The sequence below is a fragment of the Rousettus aegyptiacus genome, unplaced genomic scaffold, assembly GCF_014176215.1.
Source record: "Rousettus aegyptiacus isolate mRouAeg1 unplaced genomic scaffold, mRouAeg1.p scaffold_m13_p_11, whole genome shotgun sequence".
NCBI classification, from domain to species: domain Eukaryota; kingdom Metazoa; phylum Chordata; class Mammalia; order Chiroptera; family Pteropodidae; genus Rousettus; species Rousettus aegyptiacus.
The window spans coordinates 54,844,188-54,868,375 of record NW_023416286.1 but is presented as its reverse complement, the minus strand read 5'-3'; the positions used below and the strand labels follow the sequence as shown (position 1 = coordinate 54,868,375).

The 24,188-nt window shown below is 36.0% G+C and overlaps 1 protein-coding gene across 2 annotated transcripts in view; it reads right to left on the bottom strand.

Moving 5' to 3' along the window:
* SLC10A2 (solute carrier family 10 member 2) overlaps positions 1-23,866 on the bottom strand; it is a 28,701-nt gene extending 4,835 nt beyond the window's left edge. Inside the window, exons 1-6 of one of the 2 annotated variants that reach the window (XM_016123205.2) lie at positions 23,329-23,866; positions 19,114-19,232; positions 16,068-16,156; positions 14,796-14,971; positions 12,666-12,823; positions 5,289-7,382 (exon numbers count right to left, since the gene is read on the bottom strand). In XM_016123205.2, the coding sequence (XP_015978691.2) occupies positions 7,255-7,382; positions 12,666-12,823; positions 14,796-14,971; positions 16,068-16,156; positions 19,114-19,232; positions 23,329-23,705 (1,047 nt within the window). In that variant the 5' untranslated portion in view covers positions 23,706-23,866 and the 3' untranslated portion in view covers positions 5,289-7,254. Of the gene's footprint in view, positions 1-5,288; positions 7,383-12,665; positions 12,824-14,795; positions 14,972-16,067; positions 16,157-19,113; positions 19,233-23,328 lie in introns of those variants that run through there. The other variant, XM_016123207.2, reaches the window with a different exon arrangement.
* Positions 23,867-24,188: the final 322 nt, after the last annotated feature.

The window sequence follows — 24,188 nt, the reverse complement described above, 5'->3', positions numbered from 1 at the left end:
TTCCGAAGAACCTAGTCTGGATTCACTTGATAAACCAGATAAACTCACTGTTAATGGGTTTGTTCTGTGTGGCTGAGTTAATAATGAGTGCTTAAGATCATACCTAATGCGTATTTACTCAGTAGTCCCAGAATAGCCTGAGTGATAACTCTATGTGTAGTCGGAAACTCAATGTAACACATATGTATTGGAAAGCTTTAAGAACTATTATTACATATTAGAATTATATAATTTTAATTTTTATTTTCTGTCCTTCTAATCCCACCTAATCACTATATGGCAGGACTTGTTTTCATTATAGCAAATAAATCATGTAATTATCTTTTAAAGAAATTTGCATGGTCTGGTGAGAATTAATAAAAATTATAAACATGCTGTGTACAAAGTGAAATATTCCAACACATAGTTTGGCAGTAACTTTTCGGAAATAAAAAAAAAAATCCTATTCCCTATATATGTAACTTCTGTGTTTATTAGTTTTAATCGTAAGTCTATGGAAAATATTCTTTTGGCTTGAAAATGAGCAACATTTTTCATAATCTGACTCAGGGCCAACATGTTCAATTCCACAAGTACGTACTGAGCTTCTTTTGTGATAGGAGATATGGCAAACTAAATGTTATAGTCACTTATTGCCTTTACAAAACTTGCCATTTTTTTGTACCCTGAGCAAAATTGCTTACAGAGAAACAGTCTTGACAGTTCCCCATAGAACTTTCAGCTTCCTCTTGTCTACCATCAATGCTTCTTTAAATGTTTTTATGGGAAACTTAACCCAAGGCAACTCCACTGATAGTAATCACCAGGTCTATAAGTTAGGAATGTTGCTAATAATAACATATTTGGGTAAAAACAGTTAAGGTAAGTAGGTGTTTTTCTCAGATTTCACTGAGTCCAGAGGCAGGCAGCTGTTGGCACTGGTTTAGAGGGTCAGCAGTTCTAGAGCTGGTGTCTGTGCAGGTCTATGTTCATTTGCTCACAGTCACTACTGCAGCAGGCACCCATGTGTCTTTAAGACATAGGATGTGGAGGAAGGAGCAATATTGGATGCATCTCAACCATGATAGCAACATTAACAGAAAATTACCAAAGGTTTTACTAAAATCTCCCTGGCAATCTCTGTTCATGTGCAATGTCTAGAACTGTGGCATATGGCCAGCTAGCTGTATGTGAAGGTGTGAACATGAGACTTTAATTGAGATGAGAATGGAAGAAAGGAATTGAAAATGTGTGTTGGGTTAACCAGACAATAGTGTTTGCCACATCAGGGGAGTTTGTGCTTTACTGGTTAGGAACAGAGACTCATAGGGACCAGTTGAAAAGAGAAAAGTCATGGGTGGCAAAAGCTATTGGAAGGAATAGAGGACATATTTCTTCCTTTCCAGCCATACTCACCGAGATTTGCATATTGACGTGAGGGGACCCATGTTATCTCTCAAGAATATTCTTAATATTTCCTTCTTCTCTTGATTTTATTTAGTTCTCACATATCACATAGTGGTAAAAAAAATATTGAAAAATTATCCCACAGTCCCACTTCTTTAAAGTGTTCTCATATTTCCATTTCTCTTTTGATCCTTATCATTTGCATGCATTTCAGTGTAAAGATTATAAGTATTTATTTTTTCACTAAACATTATTTCATAATGCTTTCCCCCTTGCTGTTCCATTTTGTCCTTAATTAATGTCTGCATTGTCTTCACCAATTCCTTAAAAGGGTTGATGTTAGGGATATTAGCTTTGTAACCATAGCCATTATATTGTTTCTTAGTTCAAAGAGATTACCTGTGAAAGAGTCATTATATCCACAGTAACAGAAAGACAGAATCAAATCTGCCGGTTTTTAAAACAACTATTCTATTTTAAACCCTCCTAGTTTGAGAATGATGTAACCATGATGACTGAAGAACTTATCATAATGTATGGATCAGCAATTCAGCTGCAAACTCTACTGTTTCAACGTGTTAGTAATCTTTGTGTTTAAACATCTCAACCTACTATTTTAATTTTGAGTAATGATACTATTTCTCATTACTTCAGCACTGTATACAATTATATGTGTGTATTTGTGTGTGTATGTATTTAATTTTCAGAGAAAGCGATCATTCATTAGTTTCCCCTACCATCTTTGTAACACTGACTAGCCTTTTAAATGCAATACTTAGCAAGTTAATAAAAGGTTAGAATTAGTAAAAGAAATTAGGTTGCATACCTCACCAAATAATTTTTAAAATGTAAAAATACCTTGTATATTTTTAGGTGATATTTGCCATTTGTCATAATATTAAATGATAAGTTCAATTTCTGACAATAGTTGCAAATACAATTTTATAAACAGTGGAACTTTAAAATTAAATTGTTACATCACTTTTAAATGTATCCAAAGTTATCTGCATACCTCATAGATATGATACTTATTGTTGATTGAAAAAAGATGGAAAAGTTTTGCTTTCATATTTGGGAAATTCACATTTTTTTTTCTACTTGAATTTATATTTTAATTCCATTTACACTGCCAAATTTATTCTAATGTAATGCATTCATGAAAATTTTAAAATTCCATATATCTGTGTACTGTGGATATTATGTAGTTTAGGACTGTGGTCAACAGTACAGAATGCAGTGCCAGATTTCTTGAGTTCAAATCAAGTTTTGCCACTTGCTAACTACATAACATTGAGAAAGTTACTCAACTGTGTCCTGTTTCCTCATCAATAAAAGATAGGGGTGGGGGATAGAATTGTTGTGAGGATTAAATGAGTTCATATTTGCACAGAGGTTAAAGAGAGCCTGGAAGGCAGTAAGCACTATGTAACAGTTTGCTGTTATTGTTAGACTAAGGGGCTTCAACATCTACATTGTTCCTCTTTTTTGTGTGTGTTTATAGATTTCAGTGCTGATCAACCTTGTTTCACACAAAGAGGAAATAACAATGCAAGAACTTTTGGAATATATTGTCCCTCAAACCAAATGTCTTCTAGGTTAACTTGCTAAAGAAACCAGTGGTCTATCATAAAAACTTTTTTTTTTTTTTTTAATTCAAGGGTTGACAACTTTCAGTTTTGTTGAAAACAAAGAATTGCAAATACCTGTTTTTCAAAATGTTTCTGGAACTTGAGCTTTAACTTTTTGTTTCTAGAAAGTACATGACAAAAGACTTTATTAAACTTCATAAATAGCGCTTAGAGCCTATTGCTCTTTTAGTTGGAGGCTCCAAATTTAACTCGGTATTCTCAGAGAGATTTGGGAAAAATGGAATAAATTTCCTTACCAACAAAATTTTTAATCAGCTTTATTAACAGTATAACTTACAAAGAACAAAGTTCACCAATTTTAAGCATACAGTTCTATGCATTTTGACAAATGCTTCAAGTTACAGAACATTTCCATCATCTCAGAAAGTTCCTTTATGCCCCTTGTAATCAATTCCTTCTGCAAGTTACTGGCTCCTGTTCTTTGTGTTACTATATTTCACTTCTGCCTAGGAGTGAGATTGTTGGTTTATATGGCTAGTGTGTGTTTTTTATTGTAAACTGCAGACTGTTTTTTGAAAGTAATGATAGTACCTGTAATCTATGAGAGTTATGGTTTACGGTCTCATCAACACTTGCTATCATGAATAATTTTATTTTAGCTATTTTATTGTGCATGTAGAGGTACCTCATTGTGGTTTTAATTTGTAATTATCTAATTATAAATGGTGTTGAGCATCTTTTCATTTATTTATTTGCTATTACTATGGGTTCATTGGTTTTAGTAGCCATTCTTTGCTGAAGTTTATTCAAATTGGTATGCTCATTTTAAAATTTAGTTACCTTCTTATTGAATTGTAAGAGTCTTTATATATTCTAGATCAATTATTTTATAATGTAATTTTGTTATTATCATGTTTTTAATATATTTTTAAAATCTTGGAGGTGCAGATTTATCTCATTTAACTTATGGAAAATGTCTTTCATATTTCCTAATTGGCAAAGCAAGCACCCCTTTCAAACCAATCAGCCAAATCAGACTTTTTCTCTGATGGAAAAAAAATTTATGTTTCAATCCTAACTAATTCATCAATGCAAGTCCCTGTGTCAATTCCCTCACATCTGAATTGTAATTCCAAGATAGATAAGATACAGATATTTGCCATAAATTTATCAAACTTTGGGTGGAAAAAAGGTTTTCTCTTTCAATGTTTCTAACCAATGCTCCTTTGCTTGCTCTCACAAAATTAGCCTCAAGAATGATGTGTTTTGGGTAAATAGTTGGAGATGAAATTGCTAGCATGAGTGTTAATGGAAAATTGTCTTTGTTTCCACTCCACTTTATAGTATTTCTATATTCAAAATATTCCAACATGGGTCAAAATATCCCATTTCTAAATTCTTGAATAAGAATGTATACAACTGAGAAAGATGAGAAGCCTTCCTCAGGCACCAGTATTTTGAATTGTTCCTTTAGTTGATGTTCAAAAGTCTTCTACCCTGGGCAATGAAACCATACATAATAAGCCTAGGGATGATGAGAGTAAGGTCTTCCTTTCTTTGGGAGTGAGGGGGAGGGTGGAATCCTGCCAAGAAGAGGAGGTTGGAAAGGAGAACTAAGGGCAACTCAAGCATTTCAAGCAGGGCAGTTTTGGGAAAGTATACATATGAAAATTGAAGAAATGGAAATTGATTCCATATCTGTGCCTGCATACCCCTTAGATAATTTCAGGAACTCCCAGGAGTATCCATATCATACTTTGAAGACACTTGTTCTAAACTAATGTGGTTTTTGAAGTGTATTTACATATGTATGTGCCTGTATGTACATATATACACACATACATATATATACATATATGTATATATGTGTGTGTGTGTGTGTGTGTATATATATATACATACACATACATATGTAAATATATAGTAGAAGGTAGTGGTAGTTTTATTTATAAGTACACATAATACTTTTATTATTAATTTTAGATTAACTATCATCATCATACCATTTTTAAGAGTCTTTGATTAGTGTTACACTAGTATGGTTTTCTTATGGACAACCTCAATCTGTATCAGTGGGAGACCTTATTATTAGAGTGTTTAATTAAGAGTTTCAGACATGTTTTAAAGAACAATTTAATATTTGAGAAACTTTACCTTATTTATATCTCTAGAATTAAATAGTGAAAATATCTTGACAGTTGTCACAAAGACTCAAATAGGCCAAACATTGCAAAAATTATTTTCATTTATTCAAGCCTTTCGAATAAAATATTCATTTAATATGATACTCACAGAAGCAGTAAAATACATAATTTATTTGTCTTTTCAAAGTCATTTAAAAATAGAGAGCTATCAATTTAAAAACTCAGCTATTTTTCTTCCCTCTAGCATAGCAGAAAAAAATCCACAACTCACAAGATACCACATTATGTAAGAAAGCCAAGTTCTGTCTCACTCTCATATCTTTATCAACAGGGAGGAAAAATCTGCTTGCTGCAACTGCTGGCATCCAGGCCCTTGAATTCGGGTATGTTGAAATTATGATGTGAATTCACAGTGTGTCTTTAGTACAGCTGCCTGTTGTCTATTTGATGAAAGTATAGGAGGTGCTTTACAGACAGACCGAAAGTCTCCCTTTTGCACTGTTGGAAAGCATATTCTTTGACACTCCCTAATAAGAAAATCTGTACCACCTCTCACCTACTATTCTTTAATAAAAGTCCCTAGTCCCTTTTAATGTATTTGTCTAATGATAGAAAAATATAAGATCCCTATTCAATTGTAAATGTGAACCTTTTATAAAAAGATATAAATATTACAACATTGAAAAGCAGAATCCCTCATCCCTCTATTCAAAGAGCTGATGTTCATATTCCTGTAATGCTGAGGTACACCAGCAGGATCTAACTCACATTATTCAAATGCAAAAGGCCTTTTGGAGCCAAAACTTTTGAAAGGGAGTCTATGAGGCAGCAAAAATGTCCAAACAGAAAAATGGAACTAAATCACTATGAAATGAGTTAAGAACGTGCCTGCATCTTGCTGTGGAATGTGGGAGAGGAAATTAAACTAGACATTAAAATCGAGAACCCAACATTCAGCTAGTTAGTTTCCTCTTGCCGTAAAACCCTGCTGTCATTGATCAAATCCTTCTTGCTTCCTCTCATTACACCTGCTTATAGCATTCAAGGAACTTGTGTGGCAATGCCCTTTCTACTTTTGGGCCCTGGGCATGTGCTCTTCTTTCTCAAATACTGTTCATTACTTACTTCCCCTATAGATGCCTGACTTCATTTTCCTCCTCGCTTCTTACTTCTGCACATCTACTTGGTGCTAGTCATGCATTTCAAATGGGATTCTGTTATTTGTGCCTTTTCATGTAATTGCCATTATCTCCCATTGAATCGAATTCATCCACTAGAGTGGTGGTGTTTCTTCCAATACTTCTACTGTCTTTGTACCTCTTCACATCTCCCCACTTAATGATGCCTACTCTGGGACTCCATATAAACTGAGTAGCTGTCATATTAGCCAACGTGGGCCTGCCTCATTCAGGCAAACCTTGAGGAAGTCCCTCTCCAGGGTTTAAAGAGTGCTTTGCTAAATACAAGCCATTTCCTAAAAAGTCTAGTGGGTGTCATTGGACTCCTAAGATAGAGCAACCAATGTAGAAAATTATTAATTTGGTTATTGAAATCTATTTAGAAACTCTTTTCTCTTATTTTTGCTTTTGGGTTATCACTTAGAGAAGGCTAGTATTTTTAAATACAGGAAGTCAGATATTTGCCCATCTTACACTACAAAGTTACATAAATAGGTTGCAACATTAATTAATATGTTAATGGAAGATGTTCATTTCAATCTTTTTACAATAATAAATACTAGAGAAAATCTTGATCACTTTATAATAATAATTTAGTGGAGCTATTTTAACATAAAAAGTCAGGTGCTCATCGCTGAGTTATGAAATTCTGGGTAAGAATTCGGTTCGGGAATAAGAGGCTCTCAGTGTTACCTATGTCAGCTTCAGTCTGAGATCAGAGGATGTTTTGGGGGGATAGTTCAAAGACATAGAAATATTTCTATATGTATAAATATTTGCTACATTAAAGCTTTGGACTATCAGTGACTTGGTACCAAAACCAATATATGGATTCAACTAGAATTTAAGTTTTTGCTTTAACCTTTTCCTGCCAAATATCCCATCAAAACAGGTAATTAAACATTGTTATAGCTGAAGCACGGCCTGTAGAATTCTTCTGTCTTGTCCGCTTGGTGTCTACTTTTCTTGTGGTTGAAATCCTTCATTCACCTTATAGGGCGATGACTCGGGGACTGTTTTGTTGTCTTTGCTCTCTGGAAATTCCTCATTGTTTTTTCCGTGATATTTCTTATATATAAAATAAACTAAAAAACAATATAGGAGAAGTTAAACAACTTCCATAATAATTAGCTGCAAACTTACTTTGGACAGTGATTATAAGCTATGGCTCGAAAATCAGTTCGCAGATTTTGTAGACTAGAGGCCACTTAGGATAATCACCATTCCTAGTTCCACGGTAACTCATGGTAAGAGAAATGACTGCAATTTAGGAAGATCTAGTATACAGCTGTATAGGATACTTGCTCCCATGACTTCTGCAGGTGATACTCACCAACCATTTATTCTGTACATATCATCTCCCAGTTAATGTGCTAGTCCTCAATAAATATGCTACGTTAAGGGGCAATGTCCAGGACCTTGATCTAATGGTCTGTGTAGGAGGACCTGAGCTATAATAACACTCCCATCTCTTCCAGCCTTTATTCATTCTTTGCCACAAGGAGGGGGCCTTGGCTGATTGGCGATTAGCCTTTTCTCTTCTATGGAGCTGCCACTCTGGTGGCAGCCATTTCTCAGCATATTTTTGAGGTCAGCTCACCTGTACAGACTGCCCTTCAAGGGGACTCTTGCAATTTATGTGTGTATATGTGTGTGTTATGTGCACATGTGTGATTCAGTGGAAGGGTGAGGTATTAACAAGCCTGCTTGGTAGCAGTTTTGAGCCATATTTCTTAATTGTTTTATCTGTAATAAAAGTGTATTATCTACATATCTGATTTTTATTCTACCTCTTAATTGGATCCAAAGTCCTTAGGGGAAGAGAAGGTATTATTTACCCTCAAATTACAATACCTTACACTTAAATTTGGTATAATACTACTATCTACTACAAAGGCAATTGTGAATATTAAATAAGATAAAGTACTAAAGTGCCTAGCATGGCCCTGGGAGAACAGTAAGAGCTTGGTAAATGTTAACTATCATAACACACGGGTGAGAGAGACAATGTCCTGCTTCAAAGATATTAATATATCAAGATCAATATCTCCTTGGATTGGTCCCTGCACTTCTAGTAATATAGTAGATCTGAAGCCCCGAGCTATTGAACTGATTGAATTGAGCTTGTGGTTAGTTAAAATAGTCCAACACTTTTATTATAAACTCTTTTGAGCTGGGATTGCTTCAACTTATACTTAGACCCCTAATTTTATTTAACCAACCTGTTTATTCCTTTTCTTTCTCCCCTGCCTGCCTGCCCTCCTTCCTTCTTTCCTTCTTTCCTTCCTTTCTTCTTTCCTTCTTTCCTTCCTTCCTTCCTTCCTTCCTTCCTTCCTTCCTTCCTTCCTTCCTTCCTTCCTTCCTTTCTTCCTTTTCTTTCCTATTCTTGTTCCAAAAAATATTTAAACTTCTAATCCTTTCACTGGAATATGCTTCTAAGCATTGCATATACTTAATAAAGATCTCTTTTTTGTTTTCAAAACCGATATATGGAATTCAATTGGAATTTCAATTTTACTGATAAAACTGTTGGAAAGTTTAAGATCAATACTAGTGCCCTCCCATCACTCCTTCAGCTTATCTGTTAATTCCTTTTGAGTTAGTTATTTAACTAGTAAATCTATTTAATTGCTCTATCAACCAGTCTTTCTTTGGCTTGTCTAGTAGACATCATTAATTATTTGTAAAAATATTGAGGTGCACCAATTGGATATATTGGTATCAACAAGAAAACAAAATAATTAGGCCACGGACCCCTGTCTTCTGCATCAATGATAAATTAGGGGAAGGTTTACCAGTGGTTTCAGATAGTCCTGTCATAGAAAGCAAAACTCTGCTTTGAGAATAACATTCAAGACAATAATGCAGAAAATGATTAGCACCTACAGCCAAGATGAATACCTATTGGAGCTAAGTGAAAAAGTAAAACCGAATTTAAACAAAACTACCTCCAAGCATTTTATAACTTAACATTCACATCATTTGCGTTATTCACCTTCACTATACAATCCCCATTAAAATGCCATGAAGCGTAAAACAGCAGATTCTTATTTAAAAAAAAAAAACAGAATTTAAAAATAGAGGTTAGAGTTTTGGTAAAGATGGTGGAGCAGGTAGTGCTGTGCTCATCTCATCCCACTACCACATCAAAATTACAAATAAACTACAGAACAACCATCATTGAGAATCTCCTGAAGTCTAGCTGAACAGAAGCCCTATAACTGAGGATATACAGAAGAAGCTGCATTGAGGCTAGTAGGAGAGGTGGAGACCCAGACTAAGTTCATTTTACACCCAAGTGTGGTGCTTAAAAATTGGGAGGAACATCTCAGCTGTGGAGGTCCCTCCTGAGTAGCAAAGGTCCCAGCCCCACACTAGGCTCCCTAGCCCAGGTTTCCAGTGCCAGGGTGAGAAGTCCCCCTAACATCTGGCTATGTAAACCAGCAGAGATTGTGGCTAAGTGAAATGGAGGATGGCCGAAGTCCCAGGTGGTCCTCTTAAAAGGCCCATGTATAGATGTACTTGCTGACGGACTTACTATGAGCTCCAGCTCTAGGGAAGCAGCTCAAAAGGTGCCAGGGATGTATGGAAAAGAACCAAATTGTCTGGCTTCAGGGAAAGGATTGGAGGAGCAGCTTTCTCTCACACAGAAGTGCTGGCAGAAGCCATTGTTCCTTTTTGGCCTCCTTCCGCACTCAGTCTGCACACACAGGCAAGCATCATGTCTAGCTTGCCACATCCTACTGATTTTCTGAGACCCTGCCCCATGCAACTTGTGGGACCACTCAAGCTGCTTCCAGTGGCTTTTCCATGCAAACAACTTGTCTTGGCTCATGCTGGAGACTTTCCTAAAATCTCTCAAAGGTTCACAAACCCCAAACAATTAGCATCTAGCCTTGATGTATCCTCATACTTCTTGCTAAGCAGCCTCAAGTCCGAAACTAGTGGCAGCTGGCCTCAGATCTCAGCTTAGCCTCTCCCAGCACTTCCAAAACCAGCACAAATGGCAGCCATCTGCAGATCACTTTGTAGCTCATACCAAATAGCCCCATGCAGGGCATAGGCAGTGGGTAAACTTGGACTGCACCACAGCCCCTCCCAAGAGGCCCAAGATTCAACACAACTGGTGGCCAGCTTCAGACCACACCAGAGAACCACTGAACCATCTCCACAAATACACAGCAAAGACGAGATTCAGCAGGCACCAGAGCCCCAATAAGTAAATCCTGTACTAACATTCTCATCATAAGGATACCAGAAAGAGAAGAAAGAGAGCGTGGAATTGAAAATCTATTTAAAAAAAAATGACAGAAAACTTCCTTAACCTGGTAAATGAAATAGACACACAAGTCCAGGAAGTTCAAAGAGTCCCAAAGAAAATGAACTCAAAGAGGCCCACACCAAGACACATCACAATTAAAATGCCAAAGGTTAAAGACAAAGAGGGAATCTTAAAAGCAGCAAGAGAAAAGCAATTAGGTACCTACAAGGAAGCTCCCATAAGATTTCCAGCTTATTTCTCAACAGAAACTTTATAGGCCAGAAGGGATTGGCAATAAATATTCAAAGTCATGAAAAGAAAAGATCTACAACTGAATTACTCTGCCCAGCAAAGCTATCATTTAGAATCAAAGGACAGATAAAGAGCTTCTCAGACAAGGAAAAACTAAGGGAGTTCATCACAAGCAAACTAGTATTCAAAAAATGTAACTAATGAAATTGCAATAATGACATATCTATCAGCAACTACTTTGAATATAAATAGATTAAATACTTCAATCAAAAGATGTAGCATGGCTGAATAGATAAGAAAACAAGACCCTTACATATGTTGCCTATTAGAGACTCACTTCATATCAAAAGACATATACAGACTGAAAGTAAAAAGACAGAAAAATAATTTTATAAAAATGGAAACAAAAAAAAAATCGGGTTAGCAATACTTATACCAGACAAAATAGACTTTAAAACAAAGGCTATAACAAAAGACAAAAAAGGACCTAGTAATTCCACTTCTGGGTATTTATCCAAAGAAACCCCAAACACTACTTCAAAGATATATGTCTCTGTATGTTCGTTGTAGCATTATTTATAATAGCCAAGATATGGAAACAACCTATGTGTCCATCAATAGATGAATGGATAAAGAAGAAGTGGTACATATATACAATGGAACATTACACAGCCATAAAAAAAAAAAAAGAAAGAAATCTTGCCATGAACAACGACATAGATGAACCTGGAGGATACTATACTATGCTGAATGAAATTAGTCAGACAGAGAAAGACAAATGCCATATGATTTCACTTATATGTGAAATCTGAAAAACAAACTTAATGAACAAACAAAACACAAACAAACTCATAGAGAAAAATTTGGTAGTTGCCAGATGGGAGGGGAGTTGAGGGGATGGGTAAAAAGGGGAGGGATTAAGAAGTATAAATTGGTAGTTACAAAATAGTCATGAGGCTGTAAAGTATAGCATAAGGAATATAGCCATAATAACTATGTATGGTGTCAGATGGGTACTAGATTTATTGGAGTAATTACTTCATAAGTTATGTAAATTTCTAATCATTATGTTATACACCTGAAAGTAATATATATTGTATGTCAACTGTAATTGAAAAATAAAAAAAAATTATTTAAAAAAATAGAGGTTAACCATCATCTGTCCTTGGAAAATAAAATGTAGAGGAAGTTTCAACTAGTTGAAGGCCAGCAGGTGGCAGGGGCTAATGGGTCAAAGCTATATGCTACATCAGAATAAAATTGAAAATCAGGTTAGCTATACCTATACTTGAAATAAAGAACATGTTTGCTTCAACTGTTTTGATTATATGGGTATTTAAAAAATATACAGATATATACATGCACACATGGGAACACATATATCTGTGTAACTTAGCTTGATAAATATATTCAGTATACCATTTTTCTGATAAATATCCTATATTTGCAAAGCATATCAAAACAATGTTTTGAAAAAAATTACCAGTTCAAGGTTCCAGGAAGCATGTAGGAATGCACACGATAAAATGGTTTTAACAGGTTAATATGCCTCCCTAATTACTGAGGAAAAGAGAGTCAGTAGAGAGGATTGATTGCCATTATTTTTTACTTACATATAATCTTTACCAGAATCTTTGGTAAAATTATAATCTTTTCTTCAGTAGTTGGGAAATCATGGTAATATTATGGGTGGCTTTTTCTACCCATTTATTTCACTACCAGAAAAAAGGCATTTAATTTAATTTAATTTATGTAATTCATTACCAGAAAAAGGTTATTAAAAATGCCTTATTAATAACTCCAAGATTCCTTAAAGAAGAACATCATAATAAAATGTGATTAGCATATTCCTTACTTCCTAAGAATATTGCTGCGAAGGTGAGCTGGAAAATGCTGTAGATGAGCGGGAAGGTAAACACCTGATTCAGCTGCTCCTGGGTGAAGGAGAGCTGGACCACGGTGGAACACAGCTGAGTGTTCTGCATCCCTGTTTCCAGGGCAATTGTTCGACACCTAAAAGAAATGTTAAGAGAATACACGTTTTTATTGTTTTGTTTTTGTTTTACTTTGTTATGATACAACAGTAAAAGTAGATATGAGAACAAGTACATATATAGTATATATATATAGGTCTGCTTTTAATGTATCTGTATATGTATAAAATAATATATTTTATTCAATATTTAATTTTATTTATATGGAATACATATGTATTCCATATAAATACTTATTTATATATTCCATATAAAAACTTATTTATATATTATTATATAATATGAATAAATATTCTCTCTATATATGTATATACACATAGATACAATCTTGCCTTTGTCATCTTTTGATTCTTATGATAAGGAGAAAATGGATATAAAATGCTCTAAAAGTTAAAAAGGTATATGTAAACAAAAGACACTGTCATCATTGTTTTCTTCATTTTGCATTAAAAAAAAAATCCAGAGATTATAACATCTTTTGTCCAGAGAAACGAAGAACACCAATTAGCTTATTTTACCACCTGAGCAGTGAAATATGTCTATGTCATTTATATCTGTATGTGTAAATATATATATTTACATAGAGGATATTTGTTTTATTTAATATAATATTTATTAATAACTAATATATATATGTTTGTTAATAAATAAAGGTATTGATTGAATAAATAGATATAATAAAGAGAAATATACATATAAATTAAAAATATATATAAAATGCAGGCTCATTTATGGACCATTTATTAGTTAGTGGTGCACAAATGGCAAAGGGGGCTCATTTCACTCTTTTCAATTATGTACATCTTAACAGTGCAGAGCACAGAGCAGGGGCTGCGAAAACACTCAAGATAGAGTATGTGTTATAGTTGTTTTATTGTTAAATTGGTTTCGTTTTTCTGATTAAATTTTGATCAAAAATCTGCAAGGTAGGCATTATTGCGTCCCTTCTACAGATGAGAAATGACAGAGAAAAAGTGCCTGGCGCAAGGTCCCACAGTTGGTAGGTATATGGCCTGTCAGAGTGCAGGCCCAGGTCAACCTGCCTCACGTATCCAACTCTTTCCACTGTCCAGGACTGCTCATCTTTTTCCAAACTTCATAGAGGCACCAGCTCTTACACCTGCTTTTCCCTCTGCCTGTTGATTCAGATGGTCTAATAGAGGAGGAAATGCTTTTACTCAGTGCCAAACCCATACATGCTAAACCTAGTTCTAGTATTTAGCACCTTTGGGTGATGAGGTCTTACCTTTGCTGGCTGGAGGAACCCTCATATATTATAAGGCCAACCTAATTGCTTTTGTTAAAGTTACTCTGCTTGGAGAATAAGGATGCAAAACAATGGAAGAGATCAACCTGTGTAGTGTAGAATAATTGGTCCAGAATAATTTGAGCAAAAGAGAGGCAGTCAATATTTTCTTTCTGGGGGGACTTGTGTAATTTAGAAATGAATGAGTCTATTTAGAATGACGTATTCAGAAATAGTTGTTACAGGTGAAAGAGTTTGAATTTGTCATCAGTATTTATGGGTTGTTATGGGTTGAAATGTGTCCTCTTAAATGCATATGCTGAAGCCCTAAGGCTCCATATGTCAGAATGTGACCTTTTTTGGGAATAGGACTATTGCAGATATAATAAGTTAAGATAAGGTGATTGGATGCTAATCTAATATGACTAGCTAGCATCCTTACGACAAGGGAAAATTTGAATATACAGAAATGTAAGAAGAAGACAATGTGAAGAGAAATAGAGAGAAGATGACCATCTACAAGCCAAGGAGAAAGGCCTGGGACAGAATCCCCCTCATATCCCTCAGAAGGAACCAATCCTGCTACACACTGATATAGGACTTGCAGCCTCCAGAACTGTAAGACAATAAATTTCTGTTGTTTTAGCCACCCCTTTTGGAGGACTTCGTGAAAGCAGCCCTAGCAAACTAATACAACAGCTGTTACAGAAGAAAATTCCCAATCTGATTTATGAAAACACCCTACCTGTGCCAGGGCTGACCAGCTATTCTAGCCAGCAAAAACCCTAGAGAATAACCGGCTACAGGATATATTGTTCCTACAATCCACAGTTTGGGAGCGATGATCCAGGCACTTTGGTACAGTATTCCTCCAACCACAGCTATGAGCACAATAAGGATTGCACCTGTGATGGACCCAACCTGGAAGAAAGACACAAGGCGAACCAATAATTGTGATAATGAAGTGACTTCTCTGTGTATTCCTTGCTTGGTGGCTGTGGCCAGAAATGCTGGTGCTTGTCCCAAGTTTTAATTTTTAAGAAAATAGCAGGACATGTAGCATCCATGTTCAATTACCCTGAAGTTGTTCTAGCTTGCAAATTATCCTTGTCAGAGAGGAAGAAAACCCACTCAATAAGAAGTAGAAGATTTGGCTTCTGATTCCATTCCTATTGCTCTCCCTCCTTTGGTAAATTATGAAATTTCTCTGAGTATTAAGTTTCTTCATCTGTAATTATGGATAAAATCTTGCCCTAGTCACTTTTTATGATTATTACGGTAATGAGAAAACAGATATAAAACCCTATAAAAGTTAAAATACACATGTAAACAAAAGCTAATGTTCTTGTTTTCTCCCTTTCACATTAAAAAAATAATTGGATTTTATATCTTTTTTTTTTTGTCCAGAGAAACAAAGAATACCAACAAGCTTAATTTGCTCCCTGGTCAGTGGAATATGTCTACGTCTCTATATCTATGTCCATATATCTATATAATCCATGTCTATATATCCATATCATTTAGCTAGAATATAGTTAGTGAAGGAAATGAATGATTACTAATTATATATATGTATAAATATATATAATCATCTACCAATATACATATATAATTATCTACCAATTGCCAGGCACTAAACTGGCCATATGGATACAGAGATAAGAAAGATAGGCTCTGCTTTCCAAGACAGCTGTGTAGATATATTTTATAGTACAAAGCCACATAATAGAGATAAGAACAAAGTGCTATGGGAATACAGAGTAGAATAAAACCAAGAGGTGATGTTTGAATTGCGTATCTCAAAGGGTGGATAGAAATTTGCCCTGTGGATACAACAAGGAAAGTCTTTCTAGAAGAGTCAACTGCATGTTAATAACTTTAAGGCCCACCCCCACCCCACCTCCAGAATAGGATTTATACTATAATGAGAAAACCAGTGTAGTAGCTGGAAAGAGCTATCATTTCAACTCACGCTGTGGAGCATTTGACTTTGCATTCTATAACATGGACCACTTACCTTAAGTATCATCTTGGCTTTCTGGGGCCATTTGTGATTAACAAACATTCCAATAGAAATAGGAACAACAAGAGCGACCAAAGATGTACCTAAAGATGACAGAAGAGCAATTTGATCAACAGAACACAGCATAAGAGAAGAGAAGAACAGAAAAGCAAACAGCCTTAAAAAACTTAGGGAATATATCAGTATTCTTCTTGAATACACAGAACAGAATTAAAAAACAAAAACAAAAAACCCACTTCAGTAAATAATATAAATCCTTTCCTTAAATTTGGGGGTAAAATTTTTAGAGTTCTTATACTGACGATTGATATTTTTTAGTTTCATTTGGTATTTGGATCTTTATATCCTAGGAAAAATTCCTTTTCAGTATGTGTGTGTATGTGTGTGTGTGTGTGTGTGTGTGTGCGTGTTCTTAAGAAGTACATAGATGATATTTTATATCTGCTACTTCTTGGTAGAGAAATAAAAGAAAAAGTTCAAACTTCTCCAAGCTTTCTGTAGACTAATGACTTCTAGTTAAGAATGATTTCAGTTATTCAAATCTATAGCAGAGAGATGAGAGAATAGGTTGAAAAGTATGCTTTAAATTTACTGTGAGATAATATATTTGACGACCTCTTAAGTAAGTATAATTCTTTGCAGGAGCGTGCTCACCTAGCCAGGTAAGAGTCATACTTCAAATTCACCATGTTAAATTTACTGCTGTTCTCATGACATGTGGTTTATTTCTTTAAATTATTTAACACTCATTTGTCCAATAGCTGTTTTTATATAATATAGTACCCACAACTTGTAACTTCTCATGGGCTGTTTCTTTTTCAAACATTCTTTTTAAAGCATTGAGAGAAAGTGGAATTGAAAAATAAAATTCTGACAGCAGACGTTCCTTATTATTGGAGTAGGTTGAACCAGGACTGGCAAACAGATTCTCGATTCCAGGCCTGTAAATAAGAATTTAAAATGAATACTATAATGATGAAAACATAATTTCTTTGTAGCCTCTGGTAGCTAAGGATGCCAAGAGCAGGACAAAAACAAACAAACAAACAAAAAACAAAAAAACAAAAACAAAAACAAAAACAAAAACTGATGGTGAGGAGAAAGTAAGGAGAAAATGGTGGAACAATAGACCTAAAAAAGGGTTATTTATAGATTTACTGGTAAGAGCCCTCAGGAAAATCCCCTTTGGGGATCCTTACATCCTACTACTTTGAGAAGAGTTTTCCTCCGCTGGGTCTCTAGCCTATTCTCTAAATTGTTCGAATTTTATAGAACTTACATGAAAACCATCTTGGTATGGATTGTACTCTGGTAGCTTAAATCTAGGTGCAAATGCTGTGCTTGGAATGTGTGTGGTTAGGTTTTGGTAATATATGTTTAATGTGTGGGATCTATGAAAAGGCAGCCCACTCCCATGTTTGGCCCCTCTTGCTAAGAGACCTTATCTCTTTTGGGGCAGCCCAAGGCTACTCTGCTTGAATCCATTGCATATTCGCTTTACTCTCCTGACCAAATGAGGCCAGATAAAGGTTTTTCGGGACTTGAAATTGATTGAAAAAGACACACTCTTTGTCTTTCTTCATGCTCAGAGTATGTGACTCCTGCCTGGAGGGTGGGTTGTTCTAACTCTTTACTCTTCAGTGGTCTAGAGAGCTTGCTCTTTTCTTCTCCCAGGCTCTGTTTGTTTTCCTTAGTCCTCACATTCCTGTGCTTTCTGTCCAACATTCGCCTATTTAGATGAGAAAGCATCTGGTTACAGTTACACCATTTGAACCATAACTCGGTCTTTAAAAAAGGAAAAAGAGAATGAAAGAGAGCGGTGCTTGGAGTCATGTGGTGGAACTTGGAATGAGATAGTTTCAGAGCTGAACCTTATTCACAAACTGTGAAAACTGTACAAATTATTTAACCCCTCTGAGCAATAGTAGGGGTGGAGAGGGAGAATATTTGAAAATATTGCAATACAGATTGCTCCCAATTAGTGTCCCTAAAGCATATTCTAAGTCATTTGTGTAGAACTCAAATCATGTTTTATCACGACTTTTCTTAGAAATGGAAGGGATATTAGGTGCCATCCAGTCCAGCTTTCTGTTGCAACAGAAATTCCTTTTACAAATAACCTGCTGAGTCACCATTTAGCTTTAGCTTACATGCTCTCTTTAGTGGGACACCCACACCTTTTTGACACAGCTGAAAACAGACTATTTAGCATGCAATGTACCTAGTGACTGGTACTGGTGTACTATTTCACCTAAATTTAATCTTTTATGGTGATAATTCTATGGAATATGCCTGGTTTGGGTACATCAGGGGCCATTCTATTCTTCCTTTGACCCCGTTTTATGCCAACAACTTAATCTTCCACCATCATTTATTCTCTCAGAAATAGGGAAAAAAATTCCACTGGGATGGCGGGGAACATCTGGGAGTTGAAATGAGTGGAGACGGAGTCATAACTAGCAAATATGACTCTCAGGCACGACACACAGGCTGTGCCAGTAAATCAACTTTTAAATCAAGATGTGGCTCACAGTCAAATGTTATAAACAATATGTTTTATCTGATAGTTTTCATTCGCCACACTCATGATTGCTTACTGGGGGGTACTATTTTTAAATCATTAGTGGAATGTTTTTTGTAGTTCTTCAGTTTGAGTGTCTGGGAGCAAACTCTTATTCCCATGAACTAGTTGGACTGTGGGTTAAGGAAAGGACAGAGACTCTGGTACACGAGCAACTTCAGCCTCCTCAAGTCCAGACAGCTGTGCAGGGGAACCCTGAAGTTGGTCCCTCTCCCTGGTGATGTCAATGGAGGGAAAAAACAGCTTCTCCCATGGTGTCTAGGTTTGGCATTTAGATGTTGCCAACTCTAATTCAAACACAGGGGTGACTTGTAATGAAATCCTAATTGGGCATAAACTGCTGCTGGTGCAAGAGGTAAGTAAATACTGGCTGGGTCCGAGCCTGGCTTGAGAACCTAGCTGGGGATAAGCAGAGAGTAGGAGAATAATGCTTGGAAATCTCACAGAGGAATGACTTACCTATGTTATCATAGGGAATTATGATCGTCCCAGAGTCGACCCACATTTTGGTATAGATTAAGAGGCACAGAGGCATCATTCCCAGGGCCAGCAGCGTGGAGCATGTGGTCATGCTGATGCTGAAAGGAAATGCGCAGGTTGATACATTCACCTGAGTTGTCTAGGGGAGAGGTTTCATTTTTCAATTCATGATTAGAAAGTCTTAAAAAAGACTATTTCAATCAGTAGCACCATCTGGTCTGCTGGACAGAAATATACATGTGCCCCCATGTACGCAGGGTCTGGTCCTGGGCAAAATGATGAGATCCATATATGGAGTCTTCCTACTTTGTTCTGGGCCATCCCTTCCTCCCCATTGGTTTTCAAGAATCAGAGAAGATATTTAATGACAATTTAAAATCATTACATGGCATTCTTTGAAACTCCAATCAGAAAATAACAAACACATTTATGTCAGGAAAGATATTAGGGGCTTTGCCATATCCGTCCGTGTTGGGATGAGATAGATGGGCCTCCCTGGGCCTTTGGAGGAGAATGCATGTCCAAGAGAGGAAGCTTCATTGCATTTCCTTAAAGGAGACAAATTATGGCCCCAAATGCTATAGCTTGAGAAAAGAAGAGGAAACTGACTTAAAAAAACAAAAACAAAAACAAAAAAACAAACCAAGAAAGAAAACACACAAGCAGGCAGGGTAGGACTAACTTCTATTTCTACTAAGAAATTTACCAAATGTGTATTCAGAAGAACCAGGATCTGGTACATTCCTTCTGCAAGTATTTGTATTGTAAAGAGTTGATTTAGCTAAGTAAGTGGACTTTGGCTTTTGACATGGAGGGGTTAATATGGACTGATGCAATTTTTAGCACTGTCACAGTGTATGGAAAAGAGGTTTTTGGATAGTGGGTCTTCCTGTTCTCATTTAATGTCCTGTATACAGTGGCAGATTCTCTGCCCCGGAGAACAGATCCTTAAATGGTTGGGCCAGGCACCAAAGCCAAAAACTGCCTGGGTTGGAAGCAGGCCACTTACTATGTGACTTTGGGTAATTTACTTGACTTTTTTTGTGTGTGTTTCCTTATCTGTAATATGAAGTCATAATAATAACCATCTCATAGACTGTGAGAACTGACTGAGACAGGGAGTTCAGTACTTAGAATAAAGCAAGGTGCTCACTAAAATCTAGTTACTGTTAATATATATTTAGTCATAGTGTGTGCTGTATTCCAGCATAATTCCAAATCAGGAAACTAGAGAAATTTTTCTGAAAGGTTTTTTCTCCGATAGTTGTAGCATTGAGACGATCAGAGTAGTAATTTCTTGAAGGTGTTATATACCGACTTGGAGAAAGATGCTAAGTTATTTAAAACACCTGTCTCTCCCCACAGCCTCCAACCCTGCAAAAAAAAAAAAAAAAAAAAAAAAAAGACACCAAAAATCCAAAAAACAAAAAAACACAACAGAAATGAGAACCTTATACAATACTAAAAAAAACAGCTGCAGGAAGGAATTTTGTTTCAAGGCATCTAATTTAGCACTGACTTGACAAAATAAAAAGCGGGAACAATGTTTATCAGGAGGCTCATCTTTCCTAATAAACATTTATTTAAAAAACCAGGAATGACCTCACTTAAAATGAGCTGAAAAGATTTAGAAAAAAAATACTTAGTAGAGCTAACTAGTATAACAATAATCAATGTTAGAGTTGTATGTAAACCATTTCCAAAAGTTCAATCGAGTATGGTAACAGGTTAACTTAATTTATATACAAAATAGAGTATTAAGCAAAGTCCTACAGCACAATAAGTTAATTTGTTATAAATTAACTTAAAGTACTTAAATTAACTTAAATTTAAAGTACTGGGGTTTGTCAATGATTTCTCCCTCTTTTCCTATGCCATTCTATTTTTTTATCTTTTATTTTTAAAAACAAATTAGAATGGACTTAAAGTTATCCCATAATGAAGTTACTTTTATTCCACTGCATCTTATGTGCTTTCCAGAGTGCAGGAGATGAGAGTGATGGTGGAGGGGAGCAGTGTTCATTACCTGGATCATAGTGAAGAGAAGTCTGAGAATTTTTTGTGTTAAACTATGAGAACATATGCAATGCATGTCATCATCTTACATAGCGACAAAATTTAACCTCCTTGCAGTGATTATGGGTCATTGTGGAAAACATTATTATTTACTCTACTAAAATACAACGATGTCTTTCTGGGTGATTGTGATTGTCCCCAAAATAAACAATGTAAAGGCTACTGTGTTTTGTAAGCTGAACTCTTTGCTCTGGAGGCATTTTGGTCTTCTCTCTCAAGGTCAGGCTTTTAGGGCCACATGCTACCGTGGGGCTCAGGCCTGCCTCTCTAGCACCCCTGTCCACTTTTTATTTCTTATTCTCTGGTCTGAGAAAAAGCACAAAAGAACTTTGGAATTAGGAGAACGACTAGATCTTGTGTGAGGAAACTTTATGGGATTAAATGAGATTTATTTTGGGTGTGCACAATGCTTTTATTGAATCTCCTTTGAGTTCTGGATAGGTGGAATTGCTAGAGAAGTGACTATTGGACTGGAAAGGTGTTGGTATTTTTAAGACAAGGAGGATCTATGGAGTGCACATTTTCTAGAATGAAAATTAAAATTTTCAAAGCCATCCCTTCCATTACAGGACTTATTCTGACTTGCCGAAGGAATTCTATACACTGATTCAACTGGATTTTTCCACCAAGGTTTCAAATACTGCTTTTGGTTCTTATTTCTTAACATTATTATTTCCTATAGGAATTATTATGCAATATAGACAAGATTACATAATCCTCTCCTGTTTCAAGAGTAATAAAATTTCCCTAAAAGCACATAAAAGTATAGCTTGGCCTTTTAGATAAAGGTTTTTCAATTTTAGCTCATAGAAGGGCATCTGTTTCAAGAACAAACAAACCAACATCACACATACTTTTCTATCTTATCAAATGATTACACATGTGGCATTATGCCGAACTATAAGACTCTTCCATTTTGTTAAAAAGTTACAAATATAGTTGACTCTTGAACAATCGTTAGGGTTAGGGGCACTGACCCCCTCCCACTCATAGCAGAAAATCCACAAATAACTTTTGACTCTCAAAAATCTTTACTAATAGCCTGCTATGTAACAGAAACTTTACTGATTACATATATATAATTTGATTGACCTGGAATGGTTTTACATTTTGCAGTGGTTACATTTCTATACTTTGAGCTTCTCTCTTCTGAGTATAGTAGCTGGTGATTAACAGAGCAGATTGCCTAGAGTACAGTGTTTAAAAAGCATACGTTACATTAACACCTGGCTGGTTTGCAGAAATGCATACCTTTCACAGGAAATGAGGAATTGTGAGGTAAGGAAAAAGACATTTGTCTATTTGACTTGCAGCATTAAAATTCCCAGTCTTGTCACATTAATGCTTTGCCTTATTTCTATTAGCTTTTTTTTTTTCTACTGCTAGTTCAGACTGGCACAGGATGAATTGGGAAATCATTGCAATTTAGATTACTCTGTGGGAAGCAGAGAAACCATTTTCTGTTTATTTTATAGTAAGGTAAGCATAATTTTTTTTTTTAAAGAAGCTGTTGTAAGTGTTTTTCTTTTAATTTGAAACAAATGTACAAATTCCTCCTTTGCTTTATACCAAGAAAAGGCTTGTCTAAAGAACTCGCTATGTTTGGTAGAGTTGACTATTATCTCATCAAAGGTTCTAATGTTGAATGAACAATTTGATTTCACGATTACAGGCAAAGCTCCTCATCACCACAAAGTTTTGTTTTTCTGTTTGTTTATTTTTTTTTTTCTGATAGAAGAAAACTTTCTCAGCTGCAGCCTGTGAGGCTTGAAAAAGATTTTTGTTTTAAAAAACTTTGACCCTTTTCCCAAAGATAAATAGTAATTATCCAACTCCCTACTAACTGAGTTAGATTAACTGGCCCCAAAAAAGCATACGTTACATTAACACCTGGCTGGTTTGCAGAAATGCATACCTTTCACAGGAAATGAGGAATTGTGAGGCAAACAGCTACACAGGAAGGCAAGTAAAAAAGTAAAATCATCTATTCCTTTCTGTTTACTTCCTCAGTTGTACCCTAATTCAGTGGCAGATCCGACGGATATTCAAAATGCCACAGATTCTGAAAGATTAATTCAATGCAATAATAGTATATGGAGGTTTAGATAGATATCTTACCTTAGGTCCATGTCGCCATCGACCCAATAGGCCAAAACATTGGAGGCAGTTCCTCCGGGACAGCATCCCATGATCAGCACCACTACAGCCTGGATGGGCAGGACATCAAAGGCCACTGACAAGATGAATCCGACGAGGGGCATGATTCCAAACTGACAGAGGAAGCCAATACATATGCCCCACGGCTGCCTAATGTGCCCCAGGAATTTCTTGACCTCCACATTGCATCCCATGGAGAACATCACCATAGCCAGCAAGATGGTCAAGACGGTACTCAGGACCACACTTAAAATGTTATTGAAATTGCTGGCAGGTACCACACAGGATGCACCATCACAAACTGTTGCAGTGGCCAAACAGCCTGTGGAATTATTCATTGCTGGTTTTGAGGCTCAAATGATCACAGAAATCCACAGAAGCACCAATCCTCCACTCCTCGCTAGATAAGTAATTCCTACTCCGACCACGTCAAACTTTTAAACCCTTCTTAAACATGTGTCACTTGGTGTCTCTTTCAAAAGCGACCTCAGAGAGGCAATAAAGAACAATAAATGCTGGTATGTCAGTTTCGAATGGTAACATTCCAACACAGCACAAATTATGAATCATAAAAGTCCTGCCAAATTATTGGTCCAGACGGAGAATTATAATTAATCATTTATTGGCATGGTAATGAACCGTGCCATATAAAAAGAGCTATGTTAATGTTTAATGCTGGAAAGGTTTGCTAAATGAGGCTGAGTTAAGCAAGGCTGAGAATATTACAGAACATGGGAGAGGTTAAGCCTAGGAAAGCATGTTGTTCACTCATCTCTTTTAAATAGGGGAGATGATGGGAGGCTACGTGTGGGTCCTGAAAA